General features: G+C 42.8%; 1 protein-coding gene across 23 annotated transcripts in view; it reads right to left on the bottom strand.

Moving 5' to 3' along the window:
- Window positions 1-362: 362 nt before the first annotated feature.
- The window catches only part of ZMYND11 (zinc finger MYND-type containing 11), a 134457-nt gene continuing 112608 nt past the window's right edge, over window positions 363-22211 (bottom strand). For 16 of the 23 annotated variants that reach the window (XM_043563233.1, XM_043563232.1, XM_043563244.1 and 13 more), the window contains 7 exons: window positions 17837-17914; window positions 16870-16988; window positions 11731-11938; window positions 11315-11383; window positions 10252-10524; window positions 9704-9889; window positions 363-1269 (listed from right to left, as the gene is read on the bottom strand). In XM_043563233.1, the coding sequence (XP_043419168.1) occupies window positions 1147-1269; window positions 9704-9889; window positions 10252-10524; window positions 11315-11383; window positions 11731-11938; window positions 16870-16988; window positions 17837-17914 (1056 nt within the window). In that variant the 3' untranslated portion in view covers window positions 363-1146. Of the gene's footprint in view, window positions 1270-9703; window positions 9890-10251; window positions 10525-11185; window positions 11384-11730; window positions 11939-16869; window positions 16989-17836; window positions 17915-22211 lie in introns of all 23 variants that reach the window. The other 7 variants (XM_043563225.1, XM_043563223.1, XM_043563239.1 and 4 more) reach the window with 1 other exon arrangement.

The raw sequence follows: 22211 nt of genomic DNA, 5'->3' as shown, positions 1-22211 counted from the left end.
AAAATCATTATTCAACTATCGATCCATTCCTATTGGTAATGCTTCTTAATCCAGACATTCCGCAAAATACAGACTTTTTACAAATCACGGCATCTTTAATACAAGAAAATTAACATGCATTATTCTTCATTCTGTGTACAGTGATGGAGTTCATTAGTAGGCAATGACCCATTACTACAAACATAACGGCCTCTGTGAAACTTAAGTGCTTTCTTTCCTTTCAGTATTAATTTACAATATACGAGGTGACACCAGATAATAGGCAATCAGATGATATTTGGGGAGGGAAGGGAAGCATTAAAGAAATTTGTATGCCTCATCTATAATTTCATGGATGGAGAAAGGTAGTTTTTGGCTTTTTATTTTTGTTTATCTTGTTACAAGCACTCATGTTAGGACAAAGATGAAATGTGCAAACTTTAAATTTTAAATATTCATTTTCTCTAAGATCCAGCTCAGTAAAAGATTACCCCAGTTCCCTGCAATTTTAAACTACAAGATCAAAGCTAATAATTTGTTATAAAAGTTATATATTGAAAAGAAATAATGAAAAACACAATTGGGAAATATTTAAGAAAAAATACGCAGGACTAGCACCTGCTGTGTCAACCCTGTTCCCTAAATTCAATCATATACCCACTGGCATAACCAATAGATAGATAATGCCTTTAAACAGTAAATTAAGCTGAACAAAACCAGCTCAACAAGGTTAAGAAATAAATTTCACATCAAGGTAGTATGTTTTATTTCTGAAACAGTTCTGTAGTTCTTACATTCAGATCTATTTTAAATGTTTCTTTGTTAAACTCACTTGTATTCACCTGTTGTTTTTTTAAAGATCTGTTGTTTAAAGGTTAAAATCTCTGTAAAACCTAAAAATGTTTTAAAATTTGCTGAAAATGCAACAAATTCTCAATTAAAATTTATTTAAAATAATACCCTCCACTGATGTTACTTTTACCCCCTGAAAAACTCCGGAGGAGCATTAACAAAAGATTTAAACTACTGTGCAAAATTTCTTCACGAAAAGTGTTTAAAGGCTGGTGCAAAATGGGAAGCAAATTCTAAACAATTTTGGCTTCTTGGAAACAAAAACCGCTTTGTCTGAGAAGAGTACTCGTCGCTGGTGCTCCGCGAGACCCGCCTTCATCTTTTCCGGCGACAGGTGCGCTTGTGCTCGGCGTGCCAGTGCTCCTGCTGGCACTTGATGGAGCAGTAGGACGTGTTCCAGCAGCAGTGGTACATGGCCTCCTCCTCACAGTTGTAGCACTGCAGACGAGAAATCAGGGCCGCGTTTAAACTCGGAGAGCGGTTAACACTGGAGACCTGCGAAGCTCTGCTTTTAAAGGTTTTTGTGGCTCAACCTTCAGCCGTATCACCAAGAACATCAAGTATGCTTTATGCACCAAGCTGAACGGCAGGAACAACAGGGCAATGGAAGCTGCAGCAGCAAATGTGAGCTTACCTGGCACATACACCTCTCGCCTCTACTGCTCATTCCCATTAGCATATAAACCTAAATAGAGAGGATTCTGGAAAGATGGCAGGGCAGGAAGCACCAGGAATCTCTCCCCATGTGGACAACTGCATTGGTAGAATCAGTCTTCAGGAACTATTTTGCAACTATGGAGTCTGTTGAAGGCTGGCTATTCCCAGGGTAAGTTGTGGACAGTAAATTCTGGTTAATTTTAGTCAATTTCAGCTCTTAGCACTTTAGCCGCTGCCCCCTACCACCAGCTGCATGGTGGCAACAGTGTATATGTAAAACTAACTGCACATAAGAGTGCATGTCCAAGGAAACACTCAGAAAAGACCCAAAAAGTCTTTAAGTTTATGCCTCAGACTGATCCTCGGCACAAAGCCTACAATAAAAATCAGCGAAGCTGAAGAGGGGAGAAAGGAGTTCTAGAGTTACCACGTTATTAGCTTCCAGTGTCCAACCATAACAACAAAAATAACAAAGGCATACTGAGAAAAAGGCTGTCCCTGAAAAGGCCCTTAATGGCAGAGATGTTATCTAATTCTTTGAGTATCTTTAGGACAAGTGTTAAAGAGAAATGTGCAGAGAGTTAAAGTTAACAGGGTTTAACCCTGGGATCCTGTGAGATTGTGCCCCGTGTCAGGCTCTGTGCTGAGCATGGAGCCTGCTTAAGACTCGCCCCATCCCCCACACCTGCCTGTCTCCCCAGCTCATGCTCTAAAATAAAGAAATGAGAAAGAAAATCCAGAACTGGAAAGTCCTTTAAAGCAAAACACTGATTCTCTAGAGGAATTCAAAGACAGATCTGAGTGAAGACAGGACAACGGAAAATTAACAAGACAGAAGAAGAATGAGCAGAACCTGAAAGACCTTGGGGAACACCATCCAATGCACCAAGATACTCCTTATGGGAGTCCAGGAGGAGAGAGGAACACGGACAGAGAATGTGAAGACATAATGGCTGAAAACTTGCCAATCCGATAAAAGATATGAACGTAAATATCCAAGAAACTCAACAAATTCCAAGTCAGATGACCTCAGTGACACACACATCAAGACACATTTTCTCCAAATTTTCAAAAGCCCGAGTTAAAAGAGAATCATGAAAGCAGTACAAAGAAACAAACTGTCACATGTCAAAGGATCATCAGTATATCACCACCAGATTTCTTACCAGACCAGGAGGCCAGAAGACTGATACATTCCAAGTGCTAAAAGAGAATACTGTCAATGCAGAATCCTATATTCAGAAAAACTGTCCTTGTAAAAGCGAAGGATAAATTTTAACATTCCCAGATACACAAAAGCTGAGGGAACTTGTGACCTGCCCTGCAAGAAATACTCAGGTGAAGTCCTACAAGGTGAAGTGATAATAAAGAGTTTAGCAGTGATAAATTAGAGCAGAAAAACAGACAAAAATCAATGAAATCCAAAGATGGTTCTTTGAAAACATTGACAAAATGGACAATCTTTAGCTAGATGGACTAAGAAGAGACAGAACTCAAATTCCTAAGATCAGAAATGAAAGTGGGAGCCTTACTGCGGATTCTACAGAAATATGAAGGATTCTTAAGAGTACCATTAACTATTCCACATCAGAAAACTGAATAACCTGGATAAAATGGAAAAAACTCCCAGAAGCACGAAACCTACTAAGACTAACTCAAATTTAAGCAGACTGAATTATTAATAAAAAAAAAAATCTCAAAAAAAAAAGCACTGGATTTGCTGGTGATGCTAAATACTAGCACATAGTTAAACAAGAATTAATAGCAATTCTTCCCAAACTTTTCCAAAAACTGCAAAGAGGCAGAAACACTTCCTTTATTATTAAAAAAAATTTTTTTAATGTTTATTTATTTTTGAGAGCAAGCATGAACAGGGGAGGGGCAGAGAGAGGGAGAAACAGAATCCAAAACAGGCTCCAGGCTCTGAGCTGTCAGCACAGAGCCTGATGCAGGACTCGATCTCAAGAACTGCGAGATCATGACCTGAGCTGAAGTCAGATGCTCAACTGACTGAGCCACCCAGACACCCCAGAAACACTTCCCTAAATTCATGCTATGAATGCAGCATAACCCAGGTATCAAAGGCAGACAGACACATTACAAGAAACAAAATCTATAGATCAATATGGCTTATGGACACTGGGATAGAATCCTCAACAAAATATTAGCAAATGGAATTCAGGAGAATAGAAGGATTATACACCACCAAATCGATCAGTGAAATATGCTACATCAACATAATGAGGGGAAGAAAAACACATGATCATCTCAGCTAATGTAGAAAAAGCATCAGACAAAAATGCAACACACCGTTTCATGATAAAAATCACTCAGCAGAAGAGGAATAGAAGGAAACTGCCACAATATGAAAAACCCACAGCAAGCACCAGAGTCAGTAAGACTGAAAGTTTTCCTCTAAAGTCAGGAATAAGGCAAGAAGGCACCCACTTTTAACCACCTGTATTCAACTACAGGAAGTATAGCCACAGCATCAGGCAAACAAGAGAGACACCCCTACTTGAAAAGAACTAAACTTACCTGGTTTGTATATGGCTCCATCTTTAGAGTTTTCTATGCATAAGACTCCACATCAAAGCTATGAGAACAAATGAATTCAGCAAAGGAGGTGGGTGGAAGGTCCTAAAATCAGCTGCATTTCTAACAGGAACCATGAGCAATCTCAAAAGGAAACCATGAAAAAAATTCTGTTTCAAATCAAAGACAACTAAAATAAAAAACAGACTTAACCAAGGAGGAGAAAAGCTTGCACGATGAAGACTGCCAAACACTGCTGAAAGACAGTAAAGACGTAAGTGGAAACACATCCCATGTTTGTGGACTGGAAGAATTCATATATCGTTAAAATGTCCATATTACCCAAAGAAATCTACAGATTCGGTGCAATTCCTATCAAAATCCCATGGACATTTTTTTCTGATATAGAAAACCCATCCTGAAATAACACGTGCAATCTCAGTGGACCCTACATAACCCAGATAATCTAAAACTAAGGAGAAACTGGAGGACTCACACTTTCTCATCTCAAACCTACTACACAAAGCTAGAGTAGGCAAACCACGTGGCATTGGCATAACCAGACATACAGACTAATGCAATCGAAGAGAGAGCCCAGGAAGAGACCCTCACATATACAGCGGAAGGGTTTCTGACAAGGGGGCCAAGACCTCTCAATGGGGAACCCGGTCTTTTCAACCAACACAGCTGGGAAAACTGCATCTCCACACACAAAGGAGGCGGCTGGGCACCTCCCTAACAGCATATACAGAAATTAACTCGAAATCGGTCAAAGACCTAAATGTAAGGCCCCAAACAGTAAAACTCTTGGAAGAATATGAAGCACAAAGCTTCACAACACTGGATTTGGCAATGATTTCTTGGATGTGACCAAGGACACAGGCAGCAAAAGAGAAAAAAGAGAGTGGACTTCATAAAAATTCTAAAGTTTTGTACGACAGGAGACACGGTCTACAGAGTAGAAAGGCAACTCCCCGACTGAAAGAAAATATTTGTGAATCGTGGATCTGGTGAGCAATTGCTATCCAGAAGAGATACAAAACCCGTGAAACTACCAACCAACCTGATTCAAAAATGGGCAAAGAAGTTGAAGAGACAGGTCTCCAAAGATACAAGAATGACCAATAATAAGCATGAAAAGACGTTGAATGTCACTGATCATCAGGGAAATGTAAATCAAAGCCACAATCAGATACTACCTCGCACCTGTCAGAATGGCTACTATCTTGGAGAGAATTTGAAACCCCATGTGTGCACTGTTGGTAAGAGTGTAAAATAGTATGGCTGCCGTGGAAAGCAGTAGAGTATTTCCTCAAAAACTTAAAAACAGAATTACCGTAAGATTCCACAGCCCCACTTTGGCTACATACCCAAAACAACTGAAAGCAAGGTCTCAAAACGATGTGTCCACCCATGTCCATAGCAGCATTACTCACAACAGCAAACACACGGACGCACCCCAGCGTCCATCGACAAGTACACACACAGCTGAGTGCAGTGCATATGCACAGTGTAACGTTATTTACCCAGAAAAAGAAAAGGTACCTTCCTTGTGCCACAACAGGGATGACTCTTAAGGGCATAACGCTAAGTGAAATAGCCAGTTATAAAAAGACAAATAGAACGGTCGCAGTCGTGAAGACAAAACAGAATGGTGGTTACCAGGAGCAGGGCGTGAGTTATTTAGCAGGTAAAGTGTTTCCGCTTTACAAGGTAAAAAAGTTGTGGTAATAGTTGTACGACAGGAGTATATTTAATACCACTGAAGTGTACACTTAAAATTTACCGTCTTCACTGTTATGTGTGTTTAAGCACAGTTAAAAAATACTCCGTCTCACATCTCTTTCAATCGACCCCCCCCCCGTTTTTCTGCTCCCCTTCACAACTCCTTGCAAGAATTGCCAAACTTCCTACTTCCAATTATTCTCTTTCCTTTCTTTCTTAGTCCGAAGGCACTCTTTCACTTGTATCTCTCCACTGGATATGCTATTATCAAGGTCACTTCTGACCCGAAACTAGTGCTCAGTTCTCAGCCTTCATCTTATTGGGCAACATCTGGAGACATTTTGATTGTCACAACCTGGGTGGGGAGAACAGGTACTCCTGGTGCCCGGGGATGGACACTGGGGATGCTGCTGAACGTCTATGGTACACAGGGCAGCCTGTGTACAAGAAATTCTTGGCCCAAATGTGAACAGAACTGAGGGTGAAAAACTGGTCTACACAAAGGTGAAGAATTCATCTAGTTTGGGCTGTTTGGACTCGGGGAACATAAACACTACAGTTTCAAGCTGAGTTGGCAACAGAAAAGTGAGACCCCAGACACACACAGTGAGGATGAACCAGTACTGGCAAGGAAGAGAAGGATGCACTTGGTGTCGGCACCTGGAGGTGGTCCATACAGAGTGACCTATAAAGGTAGATGAGTCCCAGGGATGGGACCAGGCGGAGCAGTCTACATTGTGGTACCTAAGATTCTACCCTCGTTCTTCCTCATTGCATACGCTGTACTTTTTTTTTTTCAACATTTATTTATTTTTGGGACAGAGAGAGACAGAGCATGAACGGGGAGGGGCAGAGACAGAGGGAGACACAGAATCGGAAACAGGCTCCAGGCTCTGAGCCATCAGCCCAGAGCCCGACGCGGGGCTCGAACTCACGGACCGCAAGATCGTGACCTGGCTGAAGTCGGACGCTTAACCGACTGCGCCACCCAGGCGCCCCTGTACTTTCTTATCAAAGTCAATCTTTTGAGATGTCTCCTGTGATCCTTACTGCAATTTCAGTAAAGTTACTATTAGAAAAGCATGGACAGCATGTTTTAATTTTGGAAACAGCTGAAACGAATCCCATCTGAGTTTAAATCCTGGGCATGTGCTAATTACTCATGTGAGTCTCGACCAGGTGTTTTAACTTCTTTCTTCATTTCCCCACCTTTAAATCGTGTCTTAAGCAGTGCCATCCTTTCTCTCAAGTACCCTGACATTTATTTAGGCGTGCACTCCTTCGTTCTTGATCTCTCCCTTTCTTTGTGGGTGCACTCCAAGAGTGTACTATCCGTACTACATTCTGTTGTTAGTATCTCATCTTAACATCCATTTTCTGGCATCTGAAATACTTTGGCATAGCTACATACTTTCTGTCCGGCAATGTTCTATTATTTTGTAATGTGAGATTTAATTGTATTTACCCATCTACCAGACATGACAAGCAGAGTGTTTCTTTAGTCACTCTGTTCATAATCTCATAAGCTCATAAAATTCCTCATTTAAAAAATGGGTATAAATGAAAGCAATCTGGTGTTGATATGAAAACAGATGCACAGCTCAGTGGAACAGAGAGCCCAGAAATAAACCCACACTGTCCGCTTGATGAGTTTACAACAAAGGGGTGGAAGAGAATAGAAGAAGGCAGTCTCGTCAATGAAAGGCAGAAAACTGGACAGCCACGTGCAGCAGAATGAAACCAGATTCACTTTCGTTGCTCAAACACTGAAGTTAACTCAAAATGGATTAAAGACTTGAATGTAAGACCTGAAGCCATAAACCTCCTAGAAGAAAACAGGCAATAAAGCTCCTTGACATCAGTCTTGGTGATGATTTTTTTTGGATCTCACACCAAAAGCACAGGCAACAAAAGTAAAACTAAGCAAGTGGACACATCTAACTAAAAAGCTGCCACACAGCACAGGAAATAATGAAATGAAATGGCAGCCTATGGAATGGGAGAAAATATTTGCAAATGCTGTATCTGACATATGTGGTTCAGGCCCCAAATAAACTACTCCTACCACTCAATGGAAAAAAACCAATCACCTAATTTAAAAAAATTCTAAAGATCTATGCAGGTCCCTGTCTCTCATCATCTGGGAAATGCAAAGAAAAACCACGATGAGATGCCACCTCACACCTGTCAGAGTGGCTAAAATTAACTCAGGAATCAATAGGTGTTGGCGAGGATGCAGAGAAAGGGGAACCCTCGTGCACTGCTGGTGGGAATGCAAAGTGTTGCAGGTGCTCTGGAGAACAGTGTGGAGGCTCCTCGACCAATAAAAAACCAAAACTACTCTTTGATCCAGCAAATCCCACGTATGGGTATGTGTCCAAAGGAAATGAAATCCAGATACTGAAAAGATACCCATAGCCCCGCATTCACTAAGCGTCCATCCATGAATGGGTGAACAGAGAAGATGCAGTATGTACGTACACACAGCAGAGCACCGTTCATCCCTGAGAAAGGAAATACTGCATAGCATTATTTCCGCGTGGACTTAGATAAACAGCAGGTCTAACAGCACAGCTTCTGCTCGTTCACAGCTGGAACATGCTAGAAAAAGCAGTGTCCTCATTCCCTACTCCAGCCTCCTCTCCCATTTTGATCCTTTAGTAAACTTATGGGGGTTCTTCCCATATATCTACTGCCCACTTTCTAGCTTTCTCTAGTCTTTGCATGAAGATAGAATCATGGACGTAGTGTTGGGGCTTCGTGCTGGTCATTATTTTGAGCACACCTTCATTCCCATCTAGTGATATTTATCTCATTCATCTGCTTTTCCTATCAGGTCATCTTTACAGATTCTCCTGAATTGTACGTCAAGTTCCCCTTTTTCTTCATCAGAGTATTTATAATGTTTACTTTTCTGAGGAAACATTTACTGTAATGTAAAGACCCTCTTCAGAAAATGGTGGGATGAGCACTGGGTGTTGTATGTAAGAGATGGGAATCTACCCCCCAAACCAAGAACACACTGTATACACTGTATGTTAGCCAACTTGACAATAAATTATACTCTAAAAAATGTAGTCTGGATCAAATGAAGAATCACAAAACTTCTTACGGTTACTTATTAAAAAGAACAAGCTAGGGGCACGTGGGTGGCTCACTCGGCTGAGCATCTGACTTCGGCTCAGGTCATGATCTTAGTGTGTGGGTTCAAACCCACTGGAGCCTGGGGCCTGCTTTGGATTCTGGGTCTCCCGCTCTCTCTGCCCCTCCCCCACTTGCACTCTGTCTCTGTCTCTTAAATATAAATAAACATTAAAAAAAAATTAAACAAGTGATGAGTTTTTGGGAGTAAAACGTTTCCACCACCAGTTAGCTGAGATAGGTGGACACATGCGCCCAGAGCTCCTGTTCTAGGGGAAGACGAGAGTGACAAACAGGACACTGTGAAAGGGGACAATTCGTCAGATTCTAAGTGGAGTTACAGACCAGTGAGCTGTTATGATCAAAAAGTAAATCGACTGAAAAGAGTCTAATGGATAAACGTTGGGCAGCCAAATGTGAAAATCTTTAACTTGCCGTTGGGATGCTGACATTTATAGTCTCACGACCGAGAGGTTGGCTACCAGGAGTTACAGGCAGACGGAAGAGCCGGCCAGCCTTTCCACATACGTTCCCCGCACAGCGGACATGTCACGTGAGCTAGATGCGCTGAATTTGTACTGACACTTCACAATCCCAATTTAACAAAATAATCCTGAGCAATACTCGTCATGTGGCTCCACAGATGAGAGGACTTTTCAATAAAAATTTTAAAATTAATTAAAGCTGGTAATTTCACATTTGATCTTACTTCAGGTATGAACTTTGCACATTCCACATATGTCTTCCTGAACGGATTTTCATCACATCTACGGTACACTGGGTGGTACATTTTCAGAAAAACACGTATACTTACCCACTGCTTCTTCTTGGTCTGAGAAATCAGTTGTTTGTGCTGTGTTGCTAGCTTCTTGATTTCTTCTACAAATTCTTCTTTACACTTTTCCTTTACTTGCTTACATTTCCTGTCCATCTCACCCTGCATATTGGCTACAGCTTTATTTACAGCTTGTCGTTTCTCCTCTTCCATTTCGGAACGGAGCTGAAATGAAAAGGTCAGCCCGTAACGGTCTGCCCTCAGCTCACACGGACCATCACCCTGAAGAGAACCCTAACACCGCGTCTACTTCGAGGACACCCCTCTTCCCTCCAACCCATCAAGAGCTCCCAACGCCTTCGATGAAGAAACACAAGTTATCACTATTAACTGAAATGTTATCAAAGGTGTCTTATTATGTTCCTGGCTTTACAAAGGAGCAGCCTGGAGGATGCCCACGTGAAAGCTGCTAATAACCCACCACGGGAAAACTCTCGTCACACTCAGGGTCCTCGTTGGGGGGGGGGGGGGGGGGGGGGGGGGGGGGGGGGGGGGGGGGGGGGGGGGGGGGGGGGGGGGGGCTTTACCTTTTCCAGAGCTTCTCGTACAACTCTTTCCGTTTCTCGCTTGTGGTCAGACTTCATTCGGTCTTTAAAGTCATTGAAAATCTTAGTGTATTTGTCGTGGCACATGCTTTGACACACTCCATCACCGGTGGTCTGTGTGCTTCGGTGCAGCATTCTTGGTGAAGAGGCACTTAACTTCTTGGTCTGAGTGGACACAGAAACCTTTTCGATTGGCTGAGGCATCGTGGGGATTTCCTGGCTGGAACTCACGGCTTCAGTTTCAGGCTCTGGTTCCTAAAGGGTAAGGACAGTGCTCAGATGTGAAACAAAGCCACCAGTCCGCCAGTTCAAGAACAAGCTCTGTTAGGATAAAAACATAGCGATACACATAAATAGCCACGTAATAAACTACGGTTAAGAAACCTGGAATTAAGATGGGAAATTCTGTTATGCAGATTTTACCACAATTAAACCCTCAAAACTTCCATTCAATTAATAGAGATGGTAATTCTAAATAGGATCTTCATTTATAATGTCATTGCATATAATACTATGGTCTTTGCTTTTCAGGTAGCCTAAGCAAAAATATTTAAAACTTAAACCACTATCAGTTTAGACTCACTTCTTTGGACTAGATCATTAACAGATATCCTAAAATTCTAAACCACTTCTCACTAAGTATTTGGAATTGTGCTAAGATTAATCCTTGGATTTAGAGCATTAACAGACTTTATCATTTTAAAAGGCTGAGCTTAACCCTCGTGTCCTCCAGTTTTTCAATGTTGACCCAATTGATGTAGTGGACAAGTGCTTTGTTTTTAATCATGCTACTAGAAAACCAGCAGAGTTGCAGGAAATGCAGCCAAGTGCCCTCCCACTTAGCCAGACTTGGTCTGAGATAGGAGACTTCTGGTTTGTGTGTGGCTTATTCTACTGATAGAAGACGGGTTCCAACCTGGTTGATGTTATCTGACGGCAGTGCCTTTTCACAAGTGCCGTACGTTGGAGCCAACTGTCTTGACCATAACTTGGGAGATACTTCCTGTTGCAGTGCCACCTGGACACTGCAAGGCGGGCCACTTACTTCCTTTTTGGGTTCCACACTCTGATTACGTCGTCCTTTCTTTGCTCTTGGTTCTTGAGTGACCTTTAGCTGTGGGCATCATAAAAACAACAGCACATTACTCCAGATGCTGTGAAACACTTCTGTGCTGACAACACTGGCCATGGCCCACAGGGAAGAAGCGAGTAACCGCCCCCTTTTGCATTTAGCACACCTGCCGCCACGTGGTCACCACCCACGGAACTCCCGCACAGGTGTGGTGGTGGGCACTAATGTGCCTACGGAAGAGAGGCAGGATCAGGGTTGCTTATCTGTCTGCCTCAACTGGTTTTGATACCTTTGGCAGAGCCCGTTACCCCTTTGTACGAAAGGAAGGAGAACCGTCGGAACGCGCACTGGCAGCGCTCACGCTCACCGTGACTGATGGGGACACCCACCTGCTCGTTACTGGTGGAGGAGATGCTGGACTCTGCCTCCTCCTCTCCTCGGTCCTCATTCTTAGACTTCCAGAACCTTCCTTCGCGAAGGAAGCGCTGGTGCAGCTCCAACTCGTCACAGGCCTTCTTCCAGCCCATGCTGCGCTTCACATGCAGCCGGTGGACGTTGACCGTGATGTCCTGGATGTTCTCAGAGGGAATCCAGGCCCTTCAAGTAACCGCAGAGATACAGTTAGAAATTCCTAAGACGGCAGCAGATTCTCCCCACTGCAAAGGAGGCCTTGGGAGATTCTGTGATGGCCGGGGGGGGGGGGGGGGGGGGGGGGGGGGGGGGGGGGGGGAGACCCACACGGAGGAGGAAGGAGGGGACAGGTTCTCGGAACAGGGCCGACTCTCAAGTACCTCAAAACCCCTCAGCACCGTCACGGCCTTCTTCAACCCGGTTAGCCTGTTCCTAACTCCTTTTTCCAGCGTCTCCTCCCATTGCCACTCCGTTACTCAACACTCGCTCTGTGCAGACCACAACTACAGGTGTGTGTTTGCAGATACGTGTGCACAAGATGAGGGCAAACGCTGCCTCCCCATGTTACGTTTCATCACATTCAGACTCGCAGCATCTACTGTTCAGCAGCCAGGTGCTCAGGTAGGGGCGTAAGGTTCTCTGCATTATGTGTGGTACTGACCCAAAAGTACTGGATGTAAAACTTGATTTAGTTCTCGAGAAAGTTTTCCTGGGCACCAGTCACCCAACTGGACTCCACCGTGTGCCAGCAGAAGGCACTGCAGCTCCTCCAATAATGCACGGGGCCGCTACCATGTTCCGGCCTCACTGGACCGCTGGAGGAGATGCTGCCCAGATGCGCTGGGTAAGAGCTATGAATTAGGGGCCGGAGTCCCGGGTGCAAGCATCCTAGTTCTAGGATGGCACCTGCACCCACACAGCCTCTGCCATGAAGGCTCTTTGGGTTTGTCACAACTGTGAAGGGACAGGGTGCTCCTGAGAGGAAGACAGCTGCGGCCGGGCCTGAGGGACAAGGACGATGTATACCAGGCCCCATGAGAGGAGCTACTGGCAGAGGGAATGTCACAAACAAGACCAAAAACAGCAAGGTGCACGAGCCACAGTTAGGGAGACGCTCTCTGGAGCAGCCAGGACAAGTGAGGAACAGCACACAAGCACCGAGAGACTGATTCTTGTCTGTCTCCTGTTTAAACGTGTGCCGGGTCAGCTCCCCCTGCCCCCCACTCCGGCCAGCAGGGACAGAGTGTCACAAACACCGGCCTCATGACTATTCCAAAGGGTCGAGGGAAGCACGGTGCACACACACAAACCACAAGTGCAGACTTGGAACTCGCTTGTGCACGTGAGGCCACAGGCTTTCCAGATTAAATATGCCGACAGCTGGAGCCGTGACCTGCCACGAAGGATCTGTAAGTATTACGTCCACTGTGTCTCATCTGACATCAGTGCTTCATTAGGCCCCCTACCAAAGTAAACTACACTTTTGAAGAACTGTTTTTGAGACACATTTGTGTCACTAACAGTGCTGACTACCTGGAACTAATTTGTGACCTGTTGGTATTTTTTTTCTCCTTAAATAATCTGTTTATCCCTTGGATACAAGAAAACTGATTCAGGCTGCTCTTAACATGAGACGTAATTAAGCGTCAGTGTGGTTCACACACACGTTCCCATTCTCCTATAATCCCCTCCATGACTGCAGGGGATCAGGTGCCACTTTTAAAGAGGTTCTCTGGTTATCTCTGGCAATCCGATCTACAAAGACACCCTACAATTCAGGGTAAGTCCAATAAAAAGAGGCAGAATCTAATTTGGCTCTGTCTGCACATCTGTCAATCCTGAAGGCTCTGAACACACGCGGAATCAAATGGCTCGGTAACCTGATGGCAAATGAGCTCAGAATGGTGTGCTTCCTTCCTGCCTGTAGCTCCCTGCTGGCTCCCGGGGCCCCTGGCCACCTGCAGCAGAGATTCAGCCTTGTTGACACAGACCGCCCCGCTACTTTTTCCTCTGGCAGGCCAACCGTGCAAATCCTAGCAAAACCCCGCTTCCAGTGAGTGGGGTCACAGCCACCTTTCTTCCTGGTCCCAGTTTGCATAGGCCCTGGGGAGGGGCAGCACACTCTGTGCCGAGCACACAGTGCGGGCTAGGGTAAGACCATTGATTTATATATGTTTTCCTTCTCCTGCCTATGTACGAAGATGGGATGAACTGGCAAAAGAACACTTATTGGTAGTGATGCTGCCTAACAGTATGAATGCACTCAACACCACCGAGATGTGCACCTGAAAACAGTTATGACGCTAAAAACAGTGTTAGTGAAAACTTGCTGCTAGGCCTTTATTAGCCATCTCCTCTTGGTTGGTAACATATTGCTTAATTAAAACTCATTATTATAACTGTATAAAGATTGCTTTTAATAAATCAAATATGCCAGTAAGATACAGTGTAACTTATAAGGTATGTCCTCATCACTCATTTAGTTCAAGTATTTTATTAGGCACACTGTAACCAGAGAAGGAAAGGAAAAGATTCTGAATTTATAGTAAAATTGTAGACCTGTTAAAGTTGACTCTTGAACAACACTGGCTTGAACTGCAGGGGTCCACTCATACACAGACTGTTTTGACATAGGACAGGGCTGTAAATGTACTTTCTCCTCCTTTACTGTAAGAATACAGCATATAATACATGTAACATACAAAGCAGGAGTTAACTTTACATTATCAGAAAGGCTATAGTTAAGCTTTTGGGGAGTCAAAAGTCATAGGTGAGTTAGGACTGGGGGGGGAGCTGGCACCCCCATCCTCTTGTTGTTCAAGGGTCAGCTGTATTTTCTAAACTAAAGTCCTCAGAGAGCCATCTGTCCAGAATTTTTTAGATTTTTTAGATTCCAGGAAGTAATAAGTTTGGAAGAAAAAAAAACTCTCTGGAAATGGAATTTTATGTTGTAATTTTCTGTTCAGATCACAAACATGCCAAGGACCCAAGGAGATTACCTGAAATATTATTTTAAAATACTATCTGCATTGTATAATGAATGACAAGACAAATTAACTCACATTATCAAAATACCACTCATGGTTGTAGATACTATAAAGCTGTCGGAAAATGGATGAAAAAATTTTTAATCTGCTAGAAAGTTCCGATTATCAGTTCTAACCTAGTAGTATGTTTTTTTTTAAGTAACGAATTCTTGGTTTCTCTAGGTTAACTAATGAAACTTCTTCCCTGTTTGGATATTTGTACCATAAGCTGACTTTTATTAAGTATTTGCTGCACACCAGGCACCGTGCTTCGATCAGAACGTACCAACATTTCTCTAACCCTGACAGAGAAACTCTTCCACGATGTGCTACGGAAGCCCTCATTTTACAAGTGAGGAAACGAGGCTGAGAGGGACTGAACACCGTGTCTGAGACCAGAGCAGGACAAGCACATGCCAGAGCATGAGCCACGGTGGAGCCCGCCGGCCCTCTCCACTGCTACGGAGGCCGCCCTCCGTACCCCTGTCCAGGCCTCCCCACCCCTCCATCCCCGTTCTGATGGGGCACGGTAACAAACCCGATACAATGTGCTGCTACTTCATAATCCATACAGTCAAAGCATTCGTTCTGTAGTCAGTGGTGGGATTACCCATGTTTCCTGCCTTGACAGCATCAGCTAGGGATGCATCTATCTCTGAAGGAATGGAACTACGTTTTTGGAAACTTACACTATCCGTAGGTTTCTTGCCACTAAACTTCTATTTAAATTAAATGAAGACTAAAAATTCACTATGGAGAGGAATAAAGTCTCTTGTTCCATAGTTTCTCACAGTGATGACAGTTACATAAAACCCTCACAACTTCAGGCACAACAGACATTTAAATACTTGGAAAGGCCTTTAGATCATGTAGCTGACTTGCTATTTTTCCCCTTTACTTTTAGTATCTGTGAACTTTCATCAGTGTCCAGTCACGGCTATTAGTGACAATGTTACTCAGAACAATACTTTAAGGTTTTGATATCACAATGAAAGAGGCAGCTATAATTTCATAGTATGGTTCACATTCTTTGTATGAAATACATAACTATGCAAAAATAAGTTTACAGGGGCGCCTGGGTGGCTCAGTCGGTTGAGCGTCCGACTTCGGCTCAGGTCATGATCTCGTGGTTTGTGAGTTCGAGCCCCACGTCGGGCTCTGTGCTGACAGCTCAGAGCCTGGAGCCTGCTTCGGATTCTGTGTCTCCCTCTCTCTCTGCCCCTGCCCCGCTCATGCTGTGCCTCTGCCTCAAAAATACATAAAAACATTTAAAAAAATTTTTGTAATAAAAAAATAAGTTTACAGTAATAGAAATTTTTACTGTTGGGATACAGATACTGTATCATGAAAACGTAAAGTTTTAAGCTGGGCTGTACACATCTCCCTGGCAACAGGAACTTCAAAATATAGGCTGGATACCATGTCTGGCAGTTCCCTTCCTGTAATTCTTATGCACATCCTTAGATCACAAGGTCGACATGGTCTCCTGCTCCCACGTCGATGATTTTTGTCTGTGGCTTTTAACAGAGCTTTGAAAAGGTGCCTGAAACGGCATCCTGTCTTCACAAACCATGAAGTGGCCACATTCTTAGAGCCCTTCCACACCCGCCTCACCACGCAATCCCAGCACGAGCCTGTGCTGCATCACACCATGTCGGGAGCCCAAACTCCAAGTACCATTTGCAAAAATCGTCGTCCGCTGCCTCGTCAGGCTACATGCTGATCTGCCATATATTGACTAACTGGAACTAAATAAAAACTTTAAAAGCCAAAACAAAACAAAAGGCAAAAATGGCAAAGTATTAGTAATTTCCTATTCTGGGTACTAGATTTCCTGGTTTTTATTAATTTTTTCCCCTGCACTTATCTATTGAACTCTCAAGAAAAAAGGAAAAGATGATTAACCAAATAGAGCAATGGATAATAAATGCAAAAACAACAACGACAACAACAAAACACCGAGGTGATGTGATTTGTTTCTCCAAACTGAACTACAGACTGTTTTCTGCCCTCCCAGTACCAAGGACCATCTGATGGATGCCCCAAGGGTCACTCAGAGGTCAGCCCTGGTGGGCGCAGGATCATGCTTACCTCTGGTGGTGGTGACCGAAGAAGCGAACGTCAACCTGGTTGTCCTCCTTCTGTAGGACCTTGGCTGGCCAGAAACCAAAACCTTTCATTTTGGCCCAAACCAGTTCATGATTAGGTATCTGGAAATAAAATGTTTTATGTAACCATGTTATTTTCAAAGTATTAAATGCACACATGTCATTAATGCTCAACTTAGGAAGTATAGTGCAGTATTTTGAAAACACTGCTTTTTTTTTAACTCCTAAACCCATAGAGCTTTTTTTTTTTTTCTCAGATTGATTCTTGCCTTCAAGTAAAGCACCAAAAACTTACAGTCTGCATAAGAGCAGAGATATGGACCCTCATCTCTCAGAAAACACAGCCTGCAGCACTTAGGGACGAGCCAGTCTCCAAGGTGAGACCCCGTGAGTAACAGTGGCAAACACAACACCCTCAACTGCATTGTAAGGTGCACTCCAGCACCTGGGAGCCTGTGAGAGATGTGAAAGTCTGAGGTCCTGCTCCAGGCTTAGGGAATCACAGAGACCCCAGAGCACCTGAGGAGCACAGGGACGTCCTCCACAGGCAGCCTGGCACACCCAGGGCTGGGCGCAGCCCCGACCACAGGCACAGACCAGTCGGGACCTTCCTGAAATTCTGTCATTCCAGGGGACCACACATAGCCACAAGCATACAGGAAGCCTTATCTTTCTTGTGAAAAAAACGGGAAGAGCAGAAGTTCACTCTATTATCTATTAAGGGTTTATTCTGAAGTTCCTCATTTTAAAGTCAGAAATGGGTAATGATGCCAAGTTGTTTCCCCTGTGTTTCAGGTTTAATGCTGACTAAGCCCATGTATATACTATGATACAAAGAAAAATACCTAGGAAGGATTATAATCCTTAAATAAATTGGAAATAACCTTGCTTAGAATAGTACATCACACACTTAAGAGGTAAAAAACAGAAAATCGCAAAATTTCACATACACAAGGGTAGCAGAACCAATTGTCAGGACGAGCATTTGACAAATAGAAGCAATTCTTGCAAAGCTGTAGTTCATCCAGCTAAAAAAAGAAAAGCAACTATTTTAGCCTACACAAAACATGAGCATCCAACTGTATAAAACAGATCCATGTAAATTAGCATTCTCTCTCATGTGCACAGATAGTCCTGAATTTTCTTCCTTGAGATTACATTTTTCGTTTCTCAATGAATACTAGGAGAGCCTGCCACATTCCTGTTCAGACCATCTCCATGGTCCCAGGCGGGCCTGGAGCAGAAGACAGGTCCTCAGGAGGTCTGGCCTCCACTCCCAGCCTGGCTCCCGCCCTCCTTCTGGTTCATATGCACATTAAATGCTAGTTCAGCAGACAGATCCTTCTGGTCTACCCATCTTAAGTACCATTACCAATAAAAGCAGTCCTTACATTCCCTCATTCTGTTTTAGTCCTTGTTTCCTTTCATAACACTCTTTCACGTCTTGTGAAGAAACATATTCTGTCCGTTTCTTTTTTGAGCCTCTTTCTTCAGAATGTATATTCTGAAGAATATAGCCCCATGAGCAAAAAGCAGTACTTCAATCACCACTTTATCTCTCCTAACACCCTGCACAGCACATAGTAGACACTCAATAAATATTTGTGGAATGAATGAAAAAACAAAGGTCAAATTTTATCAGAAAACAAGACTTTTTATATAAATTTTCAGGTGAGTGTTTCAAATAAAAAAGACTATACACACAAATAAAACCTCTAATATGCTAATATGTATTTTACTTATTGTATAAATAGGAGCTTTTTTGTTTTTGTGGGGTTTTTTGCTGTGAAGTCTATATAGGATCTTTCATTCAAAGAGGGTAACATTGGGGTGCCTGGGTGGCTCCGTCGGTTAAGCGCCGACTTCAGCTCAGGTCATGATCTCGCGGTTTGTGACTTTGAGCCCCGCGTCAGGCTCTGTGTTGACAGCTGGGAGCCTGGAGTCTGCTTCGGATTCTGTTGTCTCCCTCTCTCTGCACCTCCCCGACTGGCACTCTCTCTCTTCCCAAAATAAACAAACATTAAAAATAAAGATTTTAAAAGAAAACAATTGTAACAAAGAGAGTAACATTTCTGCACTGCAAAGGAACAATCAACAAAATAAAAAGGCAACCTACCGAATGGGAGAAGATATTTGCAAAAGACATATACAATAAGGGATTAATATCCAAAGTATATTTAAAAAAAATTTCACAACTCAAAACCAAAAAGAAAAAAAATCCAATTAAAATATGGGCAGAGGAACTAAAGAAATGTTTTTCCAAAGAAAACACCCAGATGGCCAACACACACAAGAAAAGACACTCAACATCACTCATCATCAGAGAAATACAAATCAAAACCACAATGAGATACCACATCACACCTGTCAGAATGGCAAAAATTAACACAAGAAACAAAGGGTGTACGTGAGGATGCAGAGAAAGGGAAACCCTCTTGCACTGTTGATGGGAATGCAAACTTGTGCAGCCACTCTGGAGAACAGTGTGGAGGTTCCTCAAAAAATTAAAAACAGAACTAGTCAACAATTCTAGGCAATTGCACTACTGGGTATTTACCCAAAGAATACAAAAACACTAATTCAAAGGGATATGTGCACCCCGATGTTTACAGCAGCATTATTTGCAATAACCAAGATATGGAAGCAGCCCAAGGGTTCATCAATATATGAATGGATTATACTATTCTTTATGAGGCCAGCACTGTATCAAAAACAGATAAAGACAATAAAAAGAAGAGAAGTATAGGCCAATATCCCTAATGAGCATGGATATAAAAATAACAAACCACCACCACCACATCCAACAATACATTTAAAAAATCATTCATGGGGCACCTGGGTGGCTCAGTCGGTTAAGTGTCCAACTTCAGCGCAGGTCATGATCTTGTGGTTCGTGAGTTCAAGCCCCACGTCGGGCTCTGTGCTGACAGCTCAGAGCTTGGATCCTGCTTCAGATTCTGTGTCTCCCTCTCTCTCTGTTTCTCCCCCTCTCTCTGTTTCTCCCCCCACTCACACTCTGTCTCGCTCTCTCTCAAAAATAAAGAATTAAAAAAATCATTCACCACAATCAGTGGGATTTATTCTGGGGATGCAAAGGTGATTACATTCATAAATCAATCAATATGATACACCACACTAATAGAGAAATGACAAAAATCAAATAATCATTTCAATAGATTCAGAAAAAGCATGTGGCAAAGTACAACATCCATTCATTATAAAAACCCTCAACAAAGCAGGTGTAGTGGGAACATGGTCATGAAGACCACAAACTACAGCAAACATCATCTTCAATGGAGAAAAACTGAGAGCTTTTCTGCTGAGATCAGGAACAAGACAGAGATGTCCACTCTCAACACAGTACTGGAAGTCCCAGCCACAGCACTCAGGCAACAAAAAGAAATAAAAGGCATACAAAGGCATACAAATGGGCAAGGAAGAAGTCAAACTTTCACTATTCGCAGACAACGTGATATTCTAAGTAGAAAACCTGAAAGACTCCACCAAAAAACTACTAGAACTGATAAATTGAGTAAAGCTGCAGGATACAACACAAATGTATAGAAACCTGTTGCATTTATATACACCAATAACGAAGCAGCAGAGAACAATTGAGGAATTGGTCCCATTTACAATTCCACCAATAAGACACCTAGGACCAAAGCCAACCAAACAGGTGAAACACCTATACTCTGAAAATTATCGAACACTGATGAAAGAAACAGAAGATGGCAGAAACGGAGACATTCCACGCTCATGGATTAGAAGAACAAATCTACTGTTAAAATGTTGATACTACCCAAAGCAATCTACACGTTTAAAGCAGTCCCTATCAAAATACCATTTGACATTTTGACAGCTAGGAAAAACAATCCTGGAATTTGTACAGAACCACAAAAGACCCTGAATAGCTAAAGGAACCTTGGAAAAGAAAAGCAACACTGGAGGCATCACAATTCCGGACTTCAAGCTGTATTACAAAGTGGTAATCATCAAGGCAGTATGGCACAAAAACAGACCCACAGATCAATGGAACAGAATAGAAAGCCCAGAAATGAATCCACAACTATATGGACAACTAGTTTTCGACAAAGCAGGAAAGAATATCCAATGGAGAAAAAACAGCCTCTTCAACAAGTGGTGATGGGAAAACTGGAAAGCCACACGTGGAAGAACGAAATGGGACCGCTTTCTTACACCACACACAAAAATAAATTCAAAATGCATTAAGGACCTAAATGTGACACAGGAAACCATCAAAATCCTAAAGTAAGACACAGGCAGTAACCTCTTTGACAATGACTGGAGCAACTTATGAGACGTGTCTTTGGAGGCAAGGGGAACAAAAGCAAACATGAACTACTGAGACCCCACCAAGATAAAAAGCACAGCGAAGGAAACAATCAACAAAACTAAAAGGCAACTTACAGAATAAGAGATTATTTGCAAACGACGTATCAGATAAAGGGTTAGTATCCAAAATCTATAAAGAAATCATAATACTTCACACCCAGAGAACAAAAAATCCCGTTAAGAAATGGGCAGAAGACATGAATAGACACTTTTCCAAAGAAGACATCCAGATGGCCAAGAGACACATGAAAAGATAGTTCAACATCACTCATCATCTGCAACATATAAATCAAAACCACAAGGAGATACCACCTCACACCTGTCAGAATGGTTAAAAGTAACAACACAGAAACAACAGGTGTTGGTGAGGACGTGGAGAAAAAGGAACATTCATGCACTGTTGATGGGAATGCAAACTGGTACAGTCACTCTGGACAACACTATGGAGGTTCCTCAAAACCTTAAAAGTAGAACTATGCTGCAATCCAGTAGTTGCACACTAGGTATTTATTCAAATGATAGAAAAATACAGATTTCAAGGGCACATGCACTCCGATGTTTACAGGCAGCACTATCAACAACAGCCAAACTATGAAGACAGTCCAAATGTCCATCAGTAGAGGAATGGATTAGGAAAGAGTGGTACACACACTTACACACTAGAATATTATTCAGCCATAAAAAGAGAATGAAATATTGTCATTTGCAACAATGTGGATGGAATTAAGAATATTATGCCAACTGAAATAAGTCAGAGAAAGACAAATACCATGTTAGCTCACTCATATGTGGAATCTAAAAAACCAAACAATAAAAAAAATAAAAACAACTCCTAAACAGAGAACAAACTGGTGGTTGCCAGAGGGGAGGGACATGGGCGGATGGGTGAAGGGGATTATCGAGTACAAACTTCCAATTACAAAGTTAGTAAGTCACAGAGCGGGGGGGCAGGGGGCAGGGGGGTGGGGGGGC

Source organism: Prionailurus bengalensis, chromosome B4 (genome assembly GCF_016509475.1).
Source record: "Prionailurus bengalensis isolate Pbe53 chromosome B4, Fcat_Pben_1.1_paternal_pri, whole genome shotgun sequence".
In the NCBI taxonomy this organism is placed as follows: domain Eukaryota; kingdom Metazoa; phylum Chordata; class Mammalia; order Carnivora; family Felidae; genus Prionailurus; species Prionailurus bengalensis.
Note: the sequence above shows the minus strand (reverse complement) of the source record. Positions and strands in the feature narration are given on the sequence as shown.